At 40.9% G+C, this 19,839-nt stretch overlaps 1 protein-coding gene across 1 annotated transcript in view; it reads left to right on the top strand.

The window, feature by feature from the left end:
• LOC109841873 (ripening-related protein 3-like) overlaps window positions 1–17,613 on the top strand; it is a 29,676-nt gene extending 12,063 nt beyond the window's left edge. Inside the window, exon 2 of the mRNA XM_020410803.1 lies at window positions 17,137–17,613. Within this exon, the coding sequence (XP_020266392.1) occupies window positions 17,137–17,613 (477 nt within the window). The remainder of the gene's footprint in view (window positions 1–17,136) is intronic.

Here is a 19,839-nt window from a genome sequence, read left to right on the forward strand (position 1 = left end):
GCCTCCACTGACACCTGAGGTCAGATCCGCGCCGTTGAAGTAGAGCACAGCCCGCTTGTCGCCGTCGCCTCTCCCGTAGCCTCGCGCGTCGACGTCGTTTCGTTCGACAAAACTCCTAGGCAAGATCCTAAACCTCGTTTGTTATTTATTTTAATTTTTAGATTAACAAAAATTATTATGTGCAATATCTCACCTCTCAATTAGAGTTTTATACCTATTATTAATTAAGTGCGTAGAATAGATATGATATAACGTGTATATTGTGATTATTGGTGTTGATTCGTTTGATGAATAGTATTAGATAATATTTATATAATATTAATAAGATGATTTCTACTGTAAATATATCTATGAATTAATGAACATGAAATGACAAGTTTATATGTTATAAGTAGATTTTATGAGATATTATCGAGAAAAGAAATAAAAAATATATAATTTATAAAACATAGAAATGTTACTGTTCATGCAGAAAAGAATTAACAAAAAATATATACATATATATATTTTTAAATATTATTTTAAAATAGTTATGATTAGAAATAATTTTTAAAGAAATTTATTTTGGAAAAAGAATATTTGTTTTTGAATTAATTATGATTGTATAACTGATAGCTGTAGAGCGCGACATTTCATGTGCAAAACGTTCACGGTTTTTAGTTTCCTTTTATCCTATTATTATATTAGAGATTACCTAATTTCTGATAGCTTGCATGAGAAGTTTAGACATCGCAGTAGTAAGATATTAATAAGATCTGATTACATGCGTATTCATGCTGTTGTAGACACTATTCATATTTTCCGTATTGTTCGTAGTTACTATTCATGTCTTACGATCTTTATTTCAATATATTCGATATGCCATGATGTTGTTGCATAGAATTAGTTTTATTTATTATCTACTTGTTGTGATTGAGAACCCTTAGTAGTTCATGACTTAGTGGCCTCGTGCGTCATGAACAGACTTAGTGACATGTGTGGGTGGCGATGGAGTGCCTCCCTCGAATGCTCGCGTCGAGTTTGCTCTCCGTTGACGATCCGCACGTCTTGATTCACTGGAACGATGTCTTCTCCTCACGATTTGACGTTGTGGAGAACTTGCGTGGCAAGTTTGAGAACTCAGAACGAGTTTAGAAGAACTCTGTAAAAGAGTTGATTTGAACCGAAGATTGGTTAATAAGCCAAGGCTAGAGGCTCCCTGTTGCTGAAGTTGAAGATGATCTTCGTTGGAAGATGATGACGATCTCCTCCCAAAGCCTGTCTCCAGTGGTCGATCCAAGCCCAGAAAAATCCAACCGAACCCAAAAAAGAAGCCCCCGAACTGAATTGATCTTCAGTTATTTATAGAGGATTAAGGGGGTGAAACCGTCCCTTAAATCTCTCCTAAGTGGGGTGTAACAGCCCCCAAATCGTGGGAAACGGTTTTAGAACCGTTCAACTCATGTTGAATGAGTCAAACGCCCACGTTGGCGTTCAGGACCCTAACCTCACGTCTTAGGATTGAGACGCGAGGTTGGGTGTTGGCTGAACATTGATGAACGCGAGGGTCGCTCGCGTTTTGGTTTGTTGTAGCTTAGAAACGCGGGGGTCGGTGTTGGCTGGACCCCTACGAACGCGAGGGTCGCTCACGTTTCGCCTGTTATAACGCGGGTCCGACTCCGGCGTTTTGATGTTGTGACGCGGGTTCAGCCTTGGCGTTTTGATGTTGAAACACGGGGAGGACCTCCGCGTCTTGCCTTGCAGAGATTATCACCAAGTAATCTTTTTTTGTCATAGCGTTGCAAAGATCATTGTCTTGTAATCTTCGTCTTGGCTCCTTGAGAATATGAGAGTCGTCAGATTGTAACTCCCGATATTGATTGTGAAGGCCGTTGATTAGAGCTTTCATCAGTTGTCGTGAAGGTCGTCAGATTGTAACCTTCAGCAATCTACGCGAAAGTCTTCAGATTACAGCCTTCTGGAAGTCGTCAGATTGTAACTTCCATCATCGGTGGTTGATAGGGGATAAGCTATCTATTGTGATTTTTAGACAGCCTACAGAACCCCCTCCAAAGTTTTCAAAAGTTTGCGGTTGACTGAGACGAATTTTCGGAATACTTTGGATCTTAACTCTGATCTTAGAGCTGTTGATTCCTTGTCGTAAAGGAGTTGTTCTCTGCACTTGCTTTGAAGGCATCATGGTTGAAGGGATTTTCCACGTAGGACCTGTGTGAAGGTATGCGCCATAATCCTGCTTCTGGAATGCGGGGGTGGACCCCTGCGTTTTGAATTTGAGACGTGGGGCTGACTTCGGCGTTTTGAATTTGAGACGCGAGGCTGACTTCGGCGTTTTGAATTTGAAACCCGGGTGTAACCTCGGCATCATGATTTTTGCAACGCGGGTCTGACCTCGACGTCATGATTTTTGTAACGCGGGTCTGACCTCGGCGTTTTGACTTGAGACATGGAAGTGGCTTACGTGCATTTTTGACTAAGTCTTTGAAACTTGTCTTTAGCTTATCTGTTTCAAGTCTCGGCTCATGTCCATTAAGTTGATGGGCCTTCAAACATAGGATTTTTGGCAAACCCTCAGCCATCAACGGATTTGATAAGCCTTTACCGACTACCGTTTGAGTCAGGCTAGCATGTGGATTGTCTAAGTCTGTTCCACATGTAACGTTGTGCTAAGAGAATGAACCCTCTTAGACTTGATGCTATGATTTTGAATACATAGACTTTGTCATTTTTACGGAAAAAGACTAACCGGCAACGCGTATTAGGCGTAGGCTTATCTCTAATTAGGGATCGAGATAAAGTCCCCCATGCGTAAAAGGCATGGATTTTGGTGCTACGATGTTAAATACGTAGACTTTGCCACTGTTTCTTCCTGTGTTATATTTTCACTTGAAACACTGAAAGAAAATTAGAAACGCCAGAGGTGTAATATTAACTTGGCATGAATTTTCACTTAGAGTGAAATTCAGAAATTTTCTTTATTATCACTAGGATAATTCTAGAAAATCTTTAATCCGCTGGGGATTTTATAATGAAAACTTGCTATTCTTGTTGAAAAAGGATTAACAAGTTCATTGGGGGGTTTGACTGTTAGAGGTGTGATGTTAACCTAACAATATTTTATGGACCTATCGCTCTATTGAGGAGAGTCGATAAGTGGATTTTTGTCAGAGGTGTAGTGTTAACGTGACAGAATATGTGTTGCGATTGGAGCAACTTTGTGAACTTATCATCCTATTGATGAGGATTGATAAGTGGATTTGTCAGAGGTATGATGTTAACGTGACAAGATAATGTTGCGATTGGAGCAACTTTGTGGACTTATCATCCTATTGATGAGGATTGATAAGTGGATTTGTCAGAGGTTTGATGTTAACGTGACAAGAAAATGTTGCAATTGGAGCAACTTTGTGGACTTATCATCCTATTGATGAGGATTGATAAGTGGATTTGTCAGAGGTATGATGTTAACGTGACAGGATGATGTTGCGATTGGAGCAACTTTGGGGACTTATCATCCTATTGACGAGGATTGATAAGTGAATTTGTCAGAGGTTTAGTGTTAACGTGACAGGGATGTGTGTTGCGATTGGAGCAACTTTGTGGACTTATCATCCTATTGACGAGGATTGATAAGTGAATTTGTCAGAGGTTTAGTGTTAACGTGACAGGGATGTGTTGCGATCAGAGTAATTTTTTGGACTTATCATCCTATTGACGAGGATTGATAAATGGATTTGTCAGAGGTATAGTGTTAACGTGACAGGATGTGTGTTGCGATTGGAGCAACTTTTTAGACTTATCATCCTATTGACGAGGATTGATAAGTGGATTGTCAGAGGTATAATGTTAACGTGACAGGATGATGTTGCGATTGGAGCAACTTTGGGGACTTATCATCCTATTGACGAGGATTGATAAGTGGATTGTCAGAGGTTTAATGTTAACGTGACAGGAATGTGTTCTTGTGACTTACACAAGATTTTAGGAATTAGCGTCTCGCTGGGGAGACTTGCTAGGTGAATTTATCATCAGGAACAATGAGTTTTGATACCTGTGATTTGAATTAGATTTTGAAGACTTAGTGTCTTGCTGGGGAAGATTGCGATTTGAGCAATTTTGAGGACTTATAATCCTATTGTCAAGGATTGATAAGTTGATTGTTGTCAGAGGTATCTTGTTAACGTGACAAATTAGGAGTGATGCAAGTTGAATGCATACTCTTAACTCGACGATGTGAAAGATTCGTTACTCTTAATCCAATGGATTCTAAGTAACCAACCCCCAGTCTTGATTAAGACTTAGCAGGGGAAGAAAAAGAGGTAGACAAGGCACATCGCCTAGTGAGGCACTATCCATGAAGTCAAAATAGAGGCACATCACCTGGTAGGCCATTATCTGATGAGTTTGACTATCAGAGGTAACTGTTAACGTGATAGTTTTTATGGACCCGCCATCCTACTTGAAGAGGATTAACAAGAGAATTTGGAGGGAATGGACTATCAGAGGTAAATGTTAACGTGATAGTTTTGGTGGACCTGTCATCCTATTGAAGCGGATTGACAAGTTGATGGACTATCAGAGGTAAATGTTAACGTGATAGTTTTGTGGACCTGTCATCCTATTAAAGCGGATGGACAGATTGATAGACTATCAGATATAACTATTAACGTGATAGAGCAATTTTGGGGACTTATCATCCTATTGACGAGGATTGATAAGTTGATTGTTGTCAGAGGTATATTGTTAACGTGACAAATTGGGAGTGATGCAAGTTGAATGCATACTCTGTGGGGATGATAATCGTCAGAAGTGTAATGTTAACTCGACGATGTGAAAGATTCGTTACTCTTAATCCAATGGATTCCAAGTAACCAACCCCCAGTCTTGATTAAGACTTAGCAGGGGAAGAAAAAGAGGTAGACAAGGCACATTGCCTAGTGAGGCACTATGAAGTCGAAATAGAGGCACATCACCTGGTAGGCCATTATCTGATGAGTTTGACTATCAGAGGTAACAGTTAACGTGATAGTGAAGAGGATTGGCAGGGGAATTTGGAGGGAATTGACTATCAGAGGTAATCATTAACGTGATAGTTTTGATAGACCCGCCATCCTATTTGAAGAGGATTGGTGGGGGAATTTGGAGAAAGCAGACTATCAGAGGTGATCATTAACGTGATAGTTTTAGTGGACATGTCATCCTATTGAAGCGGATTGACAAGTTGATGGACTATCAGGGGTAAATGTTAACGTGATAGTTTTGTGGACTTGCCATCCTATTGAAACGGATTGACAAGTTGATGGACGTGATAGTTTTGGTAGATTCTGTGGTTGACAGAGGTATTCTATTAAACATAACAACTCAGAAAATTTATTACTCAGAATCCAATGAACTACAAATAAATCAACCCCCAGTCTTGAATAAGTGCATGGGGAAAAAGGGTAGACATGGCACGTCGCCTAGTGGGCCACAATCTAACGAGCTTGACTATCAGAGGTAGTTGTTAACGTGATAGTTATTGGAGACCCGGCATCCTACTGAAGAGGATTAGCTTCAGTGGTCGTAGTATCTTCTGGTTCTGACTGGGAAGAATGAGCTTGGTCCGATTGCTCAGGAGAAGATTGGGCTTGGTCCGATTGCTCGGGCTGATCTTGCCCACTTTGTTCTTCAGCTTTGATCCTGGCAATAATCTTCTGAGCCTGTTCGCCTTGAGAGATCAGTTGTCTCCAAGAACGACATTCTGCAACCCCTATTCGAGCTAGGATGTTGGTCTGCAGGTTGTGTCGACAGGTCTCTACTAAGGTAGACTGTGTCATACCTGACGAACACCGGAGAGCCATGGTTCGGAACCTTTTAACGAAGGCTTTGACGGATTCCCTCTTCTTCTGCTTAGTGGCGAGAAGGGTATGGATGGAGACTTCCGTATCCTCTTCAAAGAATCTCGAGATAGATATGTTGGTTCGGTGATCCCGTGCCGTCAAAAGTTTGTAGCGTCGGGACTTCAAATTTTGGAGGATAAGGGGCTGCATCCCATTCGGCAGGGTAGGGCCTGACAACTCCCTCATCTTGGAGCTCGCTTCTGTTAGCAATGACATTGAGGCGGGCTTCCAATTCCTCGATTTTAGCCGACTGAGGATTTTGCTCATACTCCGTCTCTCTTCCTTCATCAGAGGAAGATTCCAGGTTGTGGGCTTCTTGGTCAGAAGCCGTGTCATCAACCATTTTTCCCTTCCCTTTGCTTGTGTGAGGTCGGGACGAAGACGTTCTTTCCCTTCCGGAAGATTCTTGCCTGGAAGACGTTCTTTCCCTTCGGGAAGATTCTTGCCTGAGTGGCGAATCTGTCTTCTGAGATTTGGCCTTGTCTGCGACGAGTTGAGTCAACAGGGCCAGGAGTTCATTGATGGCCTCTTGCTGAGATTTGAGCATGGCCTCCTGCTCATCAAGTCTCTTCGCGAGATCTTCATGGCTTTCCGTCATATAAGCGTAGCTCTCATGTTCAACAAAAGAGCTTGATGACTGGGACTCTGCAATGGCTGAGTGTTCATCATTGGAATTGGTTCCCCTGGCTAAACTCCGATAGTTGACAGGGGGAATGGCTCCCGTTTCCGTCCGAGTATGTTGATAAACTCCATCAGACTTATTCAGGAAGTCTTTCAAGCCAGGAGACTGATCGTTCTCTGACTCATCGGAACTAGGAACTGATGATCTCCCTCTGCCGATCATGTTAGAAGTGACTCTAAGGTATTCATCCTCAGAAGTCTTCTTCTTGTGTGAACGCCGTCGTTGGTTGAATAAAGCAACGTTCGTAGATTGGTTGAACACCAGCAGTTGGGCCGCATATGAGCAGCATTGGCGTCCCGAGAGGACCGTAGGAATCAGTCGTTCATATTGAAATGAACGAATGACTTGTTGCATCGATCTTTCTCTCAATATGAACTCTCTCAAATATGTTGTAAAGATTCGAGGAGAATTACTCACTGATTGTGAGGTTTGAACTGGAACCCCCAGTCCATGATTGGACAGGACTGGCTCTTGGTGAATATGGATCTGGTTGAGATGCCTTGAATCCATAAACTTCTTATATCCGCCCCTCAACCTAGTCGCGCTACGCAGAGTATTCGGGGGTCTCGCCCCTGGCCAGGGGGTCCGGGGGGGATGGAATACCCCCCCGCGGGGTTCGGGGCAGCGCCCCGAAGCTCCACGATATACACCAGGCGCGGTATTGGATTTGGAACTTGGGACGCGAGGGTCGCGTTTGGCATCTGAGACGCGAAGGTCGTGTTTAGCACCTGAGACGCGAAGGTCGCGTTTGGCACTTGAAACACGAGGGTCGCGTCTGGCACTTGAAACGCGAAGGTCACGTTTTGGTTTGGCGACATGAGGGTCGCGTTCTTCATTGTCGACGCGAGGGTCGTATTTTGACTGGGAAACGCGAAGTTGCAGTTCGCGTTCAACGAAAGCTCGAGGTTCGCGTTTTGGCTGTAAAACGCGCCATTGAGGGTCGCGTTCAGTCTGGTTCTCGCGAAGCTCATATTTGGGCTCATAAACGCGAAGTTCAGGGTCGCGTTTAGGCTCACGAACGCGAAGTTCGCGTTGGTTGGAGGATTGAATTTTTCGAAGTTGTGCTCGTCGCTGAGACCTTCTTCTTCGACAAACAGCGTTCTTCTTGGCCTGTTTCAAGGCTTTAGCAGCAACGTTGTTAACGTTTATGGAGCTGGTCTCCTCTATAGGCCGTTTAAGGCCTGTGGCACGTCGTGCTGACGCGGAGGTGGGATATTCAACTCGCTGTGCGAGTTCAGCAGAGGTCGAGCCCGCTCCTGGAGCGGAGGGGCTGTTCGACGAATTTTGGCCAAAGGAGAGGACTTTCTTTGGCGTTCCAGCAACAGTTGGAGATTTAGTCTCCTTGGAAACTTTGTGGATCTTGCGCATAGCCTTGGGGCTAAGGGATCCAGAGGAGATAGCCTTCTCAAACTTGGCTTGATCAAACTCTACCACGAGAGTTTCGACGATTGTTCCAGTGAGATGAACATCGGATTGCGCCACCACTTCTTCATCAGAGAAGCTCTTCCCCAGCGGAGTCAAAATTGCAAAGAAGAGAATAAAGAAAATGTGATTTTGATTCCTTTGATCTCGGTTACAACTTGATTACAAAAGAGAGGAGAACGAAATTGGTTCTTCCTCTTTGTTTAAAACTGGGTTCTTCACGGTGGCGATGGAGTGCCTCCCTCGAGTGCTCGCGTCGAGTTTGCTCTCCGTTGACGATCCGCACGTCTTGATTCACTGGAACGATGTCTTCTCCTCATGATTTGACGTTATGGAGAACTTGCGTGGCAAGTTTGAGAACTCAGAACGAGTTTAGAAGAACTCTGTAAAAGAGTTGATTTGAACCGAAGATCAGTTAATAAGCCAAGGCTAGAGGCTCCCTGTTGCTGAAGTTGAAGATGATCTTCGTTGGAAGATGATGACGATCTCCTCCCAAAGCATGTCTCCAGTGGTCGATCCAAGCCCAGAAAATCCAACCGAACCCAAAAAAGAAGCCCCCGAACTGAATTGATCTTCAGTTATTTATAGAGGATTAAGGGGGTGAAACCGCCCCTTAAATCTCTCCTAAGTGGGGTGTAACAGCCCCCAAATCGTGGGAAACGGTTTTAGAACCGTTCAACTCATGTTGAATGAGTCAAACAACCACGTTGGCGTTCAGGACCCTAACCTCACGTCTTAGGATTGAGACGCGAGGTTGGGTGTTGGCTGAACATTGATGAACGCGAGGGTCGCTCGCGTTTTGGTTTGTTGTAGCTTAGAAACGCGGGGGTCGGTGTTGGCTGGACCCCTACGAACGCGAGGGTCGCTCACGTTTCGCCTGTTGTAACGCGGGTCCGACTCCGGCGTTTTGATGTTGTGACGCGGGTTCAACCTTGGCGTTTTGATGTTGAAACACGGGGAGGACCTCCGCGTCTTGCCTTGCAGAGATTATCACCAAGTAATCTTTTTTTGTCATAGCGTTGCAAAGATCATTGTCTTGTAATCTTCGTCTTGGCTCCTTGAGAATATGAGAGTCGTCAGATTGTAACTCCCGATGTTGATTGTGAAGGCCGTTGATTAGAGCTTTCATCAGTTGTCGTGAAGGTCGTCAGATTGTAACCTTCAGCAATCTACGCGAAAGTCTTCAGATTACAGCCTTCTGGAAGTCGTCAGATTGTAACTTCCATCATCGGTGGTTGATGGGGGATAAGCTATCTATTGTGATTTTTAGACAGCCTACAATTAGTTTTATTTATTATCTACTTGTTGTGATTGAGAACCCTTAGTAGTTCATGACTTAGTGGCCTCGTGCGTCATGAACAGACCTAGTAAAATGTGTGGGTGTGTTGACTGAAATTAGGTGGTGAACCAGAGTTTTAATAGGGATTTTGATTGTTGACTTAGAAAGAACGAGAAGAGTTAGGATGGGAAAGTCTTGGTTCATGTGATCGGATATGGTGATTGTTGACTTAGAAAGAACGAGAAGAGTTAGGATGGGAAAGTCTTGGTTCATGTGATCGGATATGGTTGTTGATGTATCTTCTAGACTCGCACCAGTGACCTGTTTCGTCCTGGGGTTGGTTTGTTGGACCAAGTGACCTGTTTTGCCACTTGGGTCAGTGACCTATTTCGTCACCTGAGCTTTGCCTAAGTTCGGACCATGTTGAGATCAGATTACGTGTAGTCCTCTAGCCGCCTGTTTCGTAGGATTGGATGTGCATAGGGGATTTGTGAACAATCAGTTATCCGATAATATGAACGTTTACTTTGTGTGAGATGTGAACTAGTGACCTGTTATAGGATGACTAGTTACATGACCCTGTTTCTTAGCTAAGTATGAATTCTTTTGAGATGTAGGCCAGTTGTATTTCTTTTCATATATAGATCGGGATTAATATTTAATTATCTATAATTTGAGACATATGGTATATACATGAGGGTTTTCTTATGTGGATTATTTTGCTCGACGTACTACGTCTCTTGTTATGGATTTTTAAGTATTAATTCCATCTAGTTGTTTGATCTTGTTACTTGGATGATTATTCTGATCACTAGCTGCATAATCGACTTGTTACTTTGTTAAATTTTTTTGGATTCTTCTATTATTATTATCTATTCTTGCATTGGTCGTTCGACTGTTTCTATTCTCCCTTGTGGGATCTTACCGTGTGCCATGCACGCTGACGTACACCTGTTTTCTCTGGTGTACATCAGACTTAGAGAAATGACAGGTCCAGCTTAGAGATGTGCCAGAGCTAGGATATTCTCATCAGGAGTGCCTTACAGATAGAGTTGAAGAATAGACCAAAGTTTAGTTATCTCTTCTTAGTTGATGGTCCTAGTTGCTTTTACAGTATTTTCTTTCTTTCCGTTGAATGATGTATTTTATATTTCTTCAGTTTTCAGTTATTCAATTTTGTAGAAGGGCATGTTGATCTGAATATTATGTCTTGGACGATATTCACTTATGATATGGATATTTTGTTCTGAGTTGTTTATTATATTCTTGCTATCTGTGATCGGAGACCTGTGCCTTTGTATTTATTTCTTGATGCTTAGCGTATTAGGTTGAGGAAAAATATTTATTTTTATTTATTCTCCTTAATCTAATACATAGCGGGCTTGTTCAAATTCCGATTCTTCGTACTTTGGGAAGCGGGGCGTGACACAAAGCTTGTATCCTTTCACACCACGCTTAAATCCAACAAATATGGTCTTTCTAGCTCGAGGTTCTAATTTATTAGTCTTCACATGATAAAATGCAGGGCACCTAAATACCTTGACCTGATTATAATCGTGTACTGGATCTCCTAACCACATATCCATAGGGGTTTTCCCCTCAATCGCAGATGAAGGAAGCCTATTAATGAGGTGGCTCGCATATGAAAGTGCATCAGCCCAAAAGATCTTTTCCAAACCACTCTGTGATAAAAAAACATCGGACATTCTCCAGTAAAGACCGATTCAATCTTTCTGTCACCTCATTCTGCTACGACGTATGACTAACTTTGAAGTGTCTCTTTTTCCCCTCGTCTCGATATAGCTGCTGAAAGGGGTCTGAAGTGTACTCGCCGCCATTGTTGGATCTCAACATCTTGATCTTTCTCCCCATCTGCAGTTCCAATCTTCTCATCAACTCCACAAATATCTCTAGGACTTAACTCTTCTTCGCTATGGTGTACACCTAACAACACTTAGAATAGCCATCTGCAAATGTGACGAACCAATATCGACCACCAAGTGATACCGTCTTGGTGGGACCCCAAACATTCGTATGCACATAGTCCAAGATGCCTGTCATCCTATGAATGGATGTCCCAAACTTTACTTTAGTGTTCTTGCCAAGAACACAGTGCTCACAAAATTCAATCTTCCTACTCTTGGCTCCCTTCAATAGCCCCTGCTTTCACAGCTCCTGTAGTGACTTTTCACCTGTGTGTCCTAATCTGTAGTGCCAAAGTCTACTCAGGTCCACCTCTGAAACTTCTGAAGCTACCTGGCCAATCTCGGTGCTTCCCTTCAAATAATATAGATTTCTACTGCGGACTGCCTTCATCACTACCAAAGATCCCTTAGTAACTTTTGCTACAGTGCTCTCAAAAGTCACATTGAATCCCTTTGCCTCCAAAGCTCCAACGGAAATAAGATTTTTCTTCAGCTGAGGAATAAATCTCACTTCATTCAACTCACAAACAACTCCGTCGTGCATCCGAATCCTGATGGTATCTATCCAACAAATACCACAGGACTGATCATTTCCCATGACCACCACACCCACATCGAGCTTCTCGAAAGATACAAACCAATCACATCGAGGAGTCACATGATAAGTAGTACCAGAATCCAGCATCCACTCCGATGCATCAGCATGGTTAACCTCTGGAGCAATCAATAGAGATAAGCATGAATCATTTGAATCATTATCACCCTTAGCAACATTCACCTCACTGGCCATATGGCCCTTCTTCTTGCTATTCTCCTTCTCTCTGAAATTTAGGCAATTTCTCTTTCAATGTCCTTGTTTTTTGCAGAAAGCACACTGATTCTTCACTAATTGGTAGTAGCCTCTTGACTTTGACCTGCCTCTTTTGCTACCTCTTGGATAGGGACTCCTACCTCTCGTTGACAAGATCTCTCCTGAAGTGCTAGCTCCGAAAGATTCTTTATCCTTCCTCCTCAAGCCGAAATTTGTTAACATATTAGTCCCTTCAATATAGGTGATGGAAGATCTACCGTTTAACAAAGTGAACACGAATGTATCATACTCCTAATCGGGTAAGGAGCCTAATAAAATAATCACCTTCTACTCATCCGATATCTTCTCATTCACATTCGCCAAGTCAGGCAATAACTTTGTATAGTTATTCACATGATCTGCAAGTGAGGTACCCCTGGACATCTGGAATCTGAACAATCTTCGCAGCAAGTGCAATCGGTTCTCAATACTCTTCGTAAGATATTTGTTGTTGAGAATCTCTCATATCTTCATCGCAAATGTTACACCGAACACATCAAACTTCAACTCTTGTTCCAAACAAGATCTTATTATCCCACAAGCGTTTCGATTCATCTTGTCCCATATCGCCTCATCATATTTCGGTGGCCTCTCATGGAACATGATGGGCTCTTCCAAATTTTGAGCATTCAAAGCGTCTTACACATCACTCATCCACAAACCAAGTTGATTTTACCGTCATACTTCACAACACTAATTTTTGTATTCTGAAGTGCAACCTGAACTGTACTCGCCATCACCTTGCTGCTTTCACCAACTTTTTCTCCCATTGCGAACTAACCCCAATTGCAAAGAAAGATTTGAACTTGATAGAATTGAGAAATTACCCAATTAAATCCTAGATAGGGTTCCAACACGATCTCCTAACCACACGAGGAAAAGTGAGATCTCTAATGGCAACTCCGCAAAGCTATCTTCACCAAAGCCTAGATCTCCAAGACCCAAGCTTCCAACAACAAATCTTCCTCCACCCAATGCAAAACCATAGATCTAAAATCTGAGCTCTGATACCACTTGTTGCGCGTCGTGCGGAAGCGTGGGAAGCGTGCTCACAAACCAACCGAGTCGGTGAGCGATGAGAGAAGAACCAAAGACGAGTGCAATTCACAAAATTAACTGCCAAATCACACAAATATGGAGATTTACGTGGTTTGACAAATTGCCTACGTCCACGGAAGGAGGATGGGGAGATTTTACTATATGGAGGTAAAACAACGGGTTATAATCTCTCAAATAACTCTCAAAATAACCCAACCAATGATCTCACACTCCCTCACAATAATCTCCCTCACAAAACTGCTCAAAACAGTGCTAATTCTCTGTTAATCTCTAGTACAAAACCCTAGAAAGACGTGTTTCTATTTATATCAAAACTCAATCCAAAACAGGCTAGAAAACCAACTTCAGCCCGTATCCGCTTTCGGTCGACCGGTGCTTCTCTATCGGTCGACCGGTCTACCTCCATCAGTCGACCGATAAGAGTACATCGGTCGACCGACCAGAATAGGGTTTTCAAACCTTGTAATGTGCATTAGATCGGTCGACCAGTCCCATGCAATCGGTCGACCGACCCGAAGGTTTTCCTGTAGTGCTGATTTTGCATGTTTTTCCACATTTCTCAACGATTCCTTCGCTGTTTTCAACAGTTAGTCCCGTTATATCGTCATAAGCCATTAAGATTAGTGGAAGAAACAAACATATTTACTATATTTTTCCCTTTTGAGGGAATATACAAGGGTACATTTGTCATTAATTGAATCTCATTTAGCTTGTTATATGGACAATCTAAATTGAGGAGTTTATTATTAATTTAGGAGGTTCTGGTGTTCCTATAAACCTTAAGAGCTGCAGAAAGGTCCAAACTGTTTGAAAATTATAGAATCGTCCAGATTTTCTGAAAACTGCAAAAAAGGCTTGATTGTTTTGAAAATTATAACATAGTCTAGAATTTTCTAATTAAAAATTAAAGAAAAATCCAATTTTTATTGTAAAATTTACGGAAAGGTCAAGATTTTCTAAAATGGTAAGAAAAGTGCAAATTTTCTAAAAATTATAAAGAACCAAGATCTTCTGAAATATACATAAAGGTCCTCATATTTACAAAAATTATGAATCATCACTTAAAAGGTTCAAAAATTGCAGAACAACTCTTTATATATATATATATATATATATATATGGATGTGTGTGTATATATAAACTAAGATTCAAATTTAAAAAATTGTGCAGTAGACCTTTTAAGTCATAAAACTAGGGAAAAGGCGTGCCATAAAAAATTGATGAATTTATTTGTGTCGGCCCCTAAGTCATAAATACTAGAAACACATTCACGAATAATTAAAAAAATCAATTGTGTCATAAGTACCAGTATTCTAACTTTAATACACTTTATTATATACAATAAAGATACTTGACCACGTCCAAGGCACGTGCATCCACCCTAGAATAGCATATATTATCGAGTTGTGGTTGTTTGGTCTAACATTTGAATGTAATATCCTTTCAATGTCCAATATTTATACAGTTTTAATGTAGAGTGTTTATTCTTATACTACTAAATTGGTAAAAATAACAATATATATTTAATAAAAATTTTAAATTTATAAACTTAAAACTTCACTTTGAATTTGGTACTGTAAGTATTAAGACTAATGAATTTATATAATCCCTTTTCATGTTCTAAAACAAGCATTGCGCGACTGCTTAATCAGTCAATTAAGCGGAATCGAACCAATTCTGCAAAGAATTAGCATTAAGCACTCAAAACGGTTTGATTAAGCGCCCGCATAATTGAGTTATGTGGGCACTTTTTTGTTTGCAGGTTAGGTTCAAAAATTAAAAAGCCGCCACCCTTTTGGCACAAAATTCTAAATTTAATTCTTCTCTCTTACTCCCTTGCTCCCTTGCGCTCATGCTCCTTCGCTCCCTCCTTAATCGATTTATCTACTTTGTGAGCGCGAGACACCCTTTGGTGTCTCGGCTGTCTCGGCAAAAGACACCCTGAGGTGTCTCGGCACCGAGACACCTCAGGGTGTCTCGGGCCGCGCCGAGACAACGGGTACTTAGGCACATAATTGGTTTTTTAGCCCTGTTTTCTTGGTATAAATAGGAACCTCGTCCTAGGGTTTCAGAGAGAGGGTTTGCCGGCTGCAACATAGAGTTTTTTCAGATCTAAAAAGGTGAGATTTTGAGGAGAGAAAATAGAGAGAACTTGGAGCGATTGTACAAGAAAGAGGTCATCTTCTCTTGGGTAATATCGAAGCCTCGTCTCTTTGGGACGAGCTTGCTGGTTGTGCAAATCGTGGGTGTTCTCCATCATAGTGGGATCTCCATTCACCCCCTCCCGTGGACGTAGGTAAGTTTGCTGAACCACGTAAATCCCGTGTCTTCTTTATTGTTTAGTCGTGTATTGACTATTACTTGTGTTGGTTGGTTTCCTCGATATTCAGATCTAGATCTGATAATGGGAAGAGTGTATATCTCACCTTGCTGAGATATTTCACTTCTGTTCTTGTTTCATATTCAAACAGGAACATCGATATTAGCTTGAGTTTTGTGAAAACAAAAGCCAGGGCTTTCTCTCGAGGTGATTCGCTTCCGCGACGAGTGGGCGTGTCGGTGCCCAACATCCTTCGACACTCCAAAAAAAAACCCTAAACATCATGGTTACTCCACCAAAACTCTTGCTCCATCAAAACTCCATCTCTCAAAAAAAAAAAAGAAAAGAAAAGAAAAGATAAACTTTGTCCTCTCCTCCGCTATTCCCTCCAAGGAGGAGTTGGTGCTAATGTTCATTATGAGGATGATAATGAAGATTAGATGATTTGTTTTTCTTTTATGGATGCTTAGTTTTGTTTTAAATGTTTAATTTATCGACTTCTATTTAAGTATATAGTTGGTTTGATGTATGAATTAAACTTTCAAGTAGTCAAGTAGTTATTGATTGTTATATTGGATGTTTATTGGTCTTTTCTAAGTATATTTTCTATTTTCATGAATTTTATATATTTTAAAAATACAATAAATTATTAAATATATATTAACAATTTCAAAACCGCATAATTCTGCGTAATCTGCTTAATTAACACGTAACCCGATTAATCATTAAAAGCTTCTGGACCGAGCAAATAATAAAACCATGTTTTTTTAACACTGACCCCTTTGCAATTTTAAACAACATTTTATAGTACAAGATATTATAGCTGAAATAGAAAGTCTACAGCCTTAGTATCCAGCAGATTAAGGTACGAATTTAACTGCTACATTCCCATTAAATATGGAAGCGGATTGTCAAAAGTTAAGCATATAATTATATCGTTCCAGATTGATTGTACGTAACAACTTGATTGATAGTGTCACACATTGTTGTGTATGACAGATTTCATACTCATTAAATCTCTTCAAATATACGGTTGTCCGCTAGTGTTGGTTGTTTGACAAATTCATCTGAAATTCTAAAATAAATAATGAGATGGGTAAATTACACAAAACCCCCATGAACTTTCTGTGTTTTGCTATAAACCCCTACGAATTTTCAAAATCGCACTAAACCCTCAATAACTTTTGCAGAAAAGGTCCAATATCTTTTGGTTAAATTGCACTAAACCCCCTAGTAATTAAGTTTCAAAATGCCTTTTTGTGTTGTTTTTTCGTTTTAATTTATGGGAGTTACCTGTAAAATATAGAAACTTGTCGGGGGTTTTTGTAAAACAGAAAAGTTACTAGGGATTTAGTGCGATTTTGAAAGTTTACGGCAAAATGCTATAGTGTGATCTAGCCTATAATGAGAGAGGGAAGGGTCAAAGCAAGCAGTCTGATGATAAACAACAAACTAAGTGGATAAATGGCCGTGTGGTTAACTTTGCTAGCCAAGAAGCCTAACGTACGCCATCATTCTGAACGTTACCCCTCCAGCTATTCCAACGCTATAAAACCCTACGCGCTCAAATTGCAAAGACCACAACGAACTTTAGAAACATTTACCTGTAGCAAGAATCAAGATGGCAACTGCTAGATTTCCTCAATTAGCAATAATGGCTATTGCTCTGCTCGCAGCGCTCTCAAGCCTAAGTCTCGTAGCCTCGCATCGATTCATGGTCGGATCCTGCCGTGCCAGCGGGCATTTGCGAGGGAAGACCGGCCACTGCAACACAGAGAATGACTCTGACTGCTGCGAAGCAGGTAAGATGTACCCTCAGTACCGCTGCTCTCCTCCAATCACGAGCAACACCCGTGCGACGATGACCATCAACAGCTTTGCCAAGGGTGGTGATGGAGGAGGCCCGTCTGAGTGCGACAACAAATACCACAGCGACAGTGAAAAGGTGGTTGCATTATCAACTGGCTGGTACAATGGAGGAAGCCGATGCTTGAACTACATCAACATCAACGCTAATGGTAAGTCGGTGAGAGCCAAAGTGGTGGATGAGTGCGATTCTGTGCACGGCTGCGATGCTGATCATGACTTCCAACCGCCATGCCCCAATAATATAGTAGATGCATCCCCAGCGGTGTGGAAGGCGTTGGATATACCGGAGTCTCAAGTGGGGGACTACGACATTACCTGGTCTGATGCCTGAACAATATTTGTGCGTTTACCAATCGGTATTTGAGGCTCAAGGCTGTTTGTTATTGCGGCAACTAAACATGGTGCTAAATCTATATTGTGTGGCACTGTTATCTATATTGTGTGGTACTGTTACTTAGTGTATGCTAATAGTTTTCATTTCTAGGATGAATATATGGGATAAATTTTAGAATCTGATGCTTGTTTCTGAAATTGAGTGAGTGTGTGTATATATATATATATTAATATGCGCAAATCGTTCCGAGTTAATTAACTTGCAATTTCTTGATTACAATTTACTAGTACTAGAGGCATTTAGTGATGGGAATTAGGATTAAATTTACTTTCCAAGTTTTGATTTGTAAATCATGATTAATTCTGTTTTTTCAATAAAAGTATACGCATATAAGATATGGAGACGTCAAAAAGTATACAGGATTGATACATTGCAATGTCAAATAAACACACTAAACACGCACATTCAGCTAAGCTAAAAAAGACGATAGAGAAAGAAAAGGACGCAAAGAAACATCGGAAATAGACTCAAGGAGGCAAAGACCAACGTTGCAACATTGGATTGTGGAAGGTTTTGTGTACCTTAAAAACATAAATCAAGGCATTTGTTTGAAACTTTATGCACTAAAAATAAAGGTCATTTGAGGCTCAAAGCTGTTTGTTGTTGTGGAAACTAAACATGATGATAAATCTATATTGTGTGGTACTGTTGCCTAGTGTATGCTAATAGTTTACATTTTCAGGATGAATATATGGGATAAATTTGACAATTTGAAGTCCCCTCCCTGAATTGAGCGTATATGATGTATAATATGCTCTGAGCTTTCCGAGTTAATTACCTTTGCAATTTCTTGATTACAGTTTGCTAGAGCTAGAGACATTTGGTGGTCTGAATTAGGATTAAATTTTCATTTCAAGCTTTGATTTGTGAATCATGATTCTCTTTTTTCAATTAGTATATGGAGATAGAGATTTCAAAAAGTTTACCGGACGAGCACATTGCATTGTCCGGAAAACATAGCAGACCCAAAAAAAAATACAATTATCTCGAAAACCCTACACAATATAATCTCGAAGATTCTTCTGAACAAGAAGCTATTCTATGTTTCCTGTTGCCTTTTATACTGCTGCAATTGACAGATCCTTCCTATCAAAGAAAAGAAAGAAAGAAAACTTAAACATTTACATTGTTTATAAAATCCTACTACTCATCACATAATCGTGCGGATCGACATATACAGCTCACCAGCCTCATCGCATCACCAAGCGGATCGACATAGACGGATCACTAGCTTCATCGCATGGTCTAACTAGCCTCATCGCATCACGCGTCGAGATAAACGGCTAACTAGCCTCATCGCACCACCATGCGAATCGACATATACTACTCTATTTAGTCATCTTCTAGTCGTGGCAAAAACGAAACCTGAGGTTACCTGGTCCCGAAGGTCTATGTGTACTCGAACCCAAATCGTACTCCACATGGACACGCATGTGCGACTCGTGCTTCGTGCGTGCGAACATACAAATGTAGCAAAACATAAATACCCAAATCAACATCATATCGGCCGACCGAAGTATACCATCGGTCGACCGGTCAGCATCATGCACAAACGTGCACACGCAGAGCTGTCGGGATCGGTCGGCCGACTCCTTTGCTTCCGTCGACCAACCCGAGCAGAATATGAAAGTGTGCATCAGGGCAAAACTTTGATTTACAATTCATCTAATTGGTATTATTATGTAAAACATAAATAATTAAACTTGTTTAATATGATTAGGTTTCGATTAACTACATGAAATCTCAATTTATCAGGTTTGGTGAATTCTATTAACCCTAACATGTTCATGTTCATAAGAATCATCATGAAAACCACAAATCTAAACAAAATCTCATGTTACATTTATTTTAAAACTGGAATCAAAAATCTGTTTTATAGTTTAAAAGAACAATTTTTATACTTAAACTATGTTTCAAGGCCCAATAAAACCAAATAAAACTCAATAAAAATCAAATAAAAATGCTGATGAGATTGGAGGAGATGAAACTCACCTCAACACGTACTGGAATCCCTAATAGTGCAAGAAAACGGGTTCTCTCTAACCAAAAGCTGACGAACTCGGCCACTTCTCGGTATTTGCTTCACAAAGCTCTCAAAATTCATCAAAATAAGATCTAGGGTTTTGAGGGGAGAGGGTGACTGTTTATTCATGTGGAAGATGA

This window comes from Asparagus officinalis, chromosome 5 (genome assembly GCF_001876935.1).
Source record: "Asparagus officinalis chromosome 5, Aspof.V1, whole genome shotgun sequence".
Lineage (NCBI taxonomy): Eukaryota > Viridiplantae > Streptophyta > Magnoliopsida > Asparagales > Asparagaceae > Asparagus > Asparagus officinalis.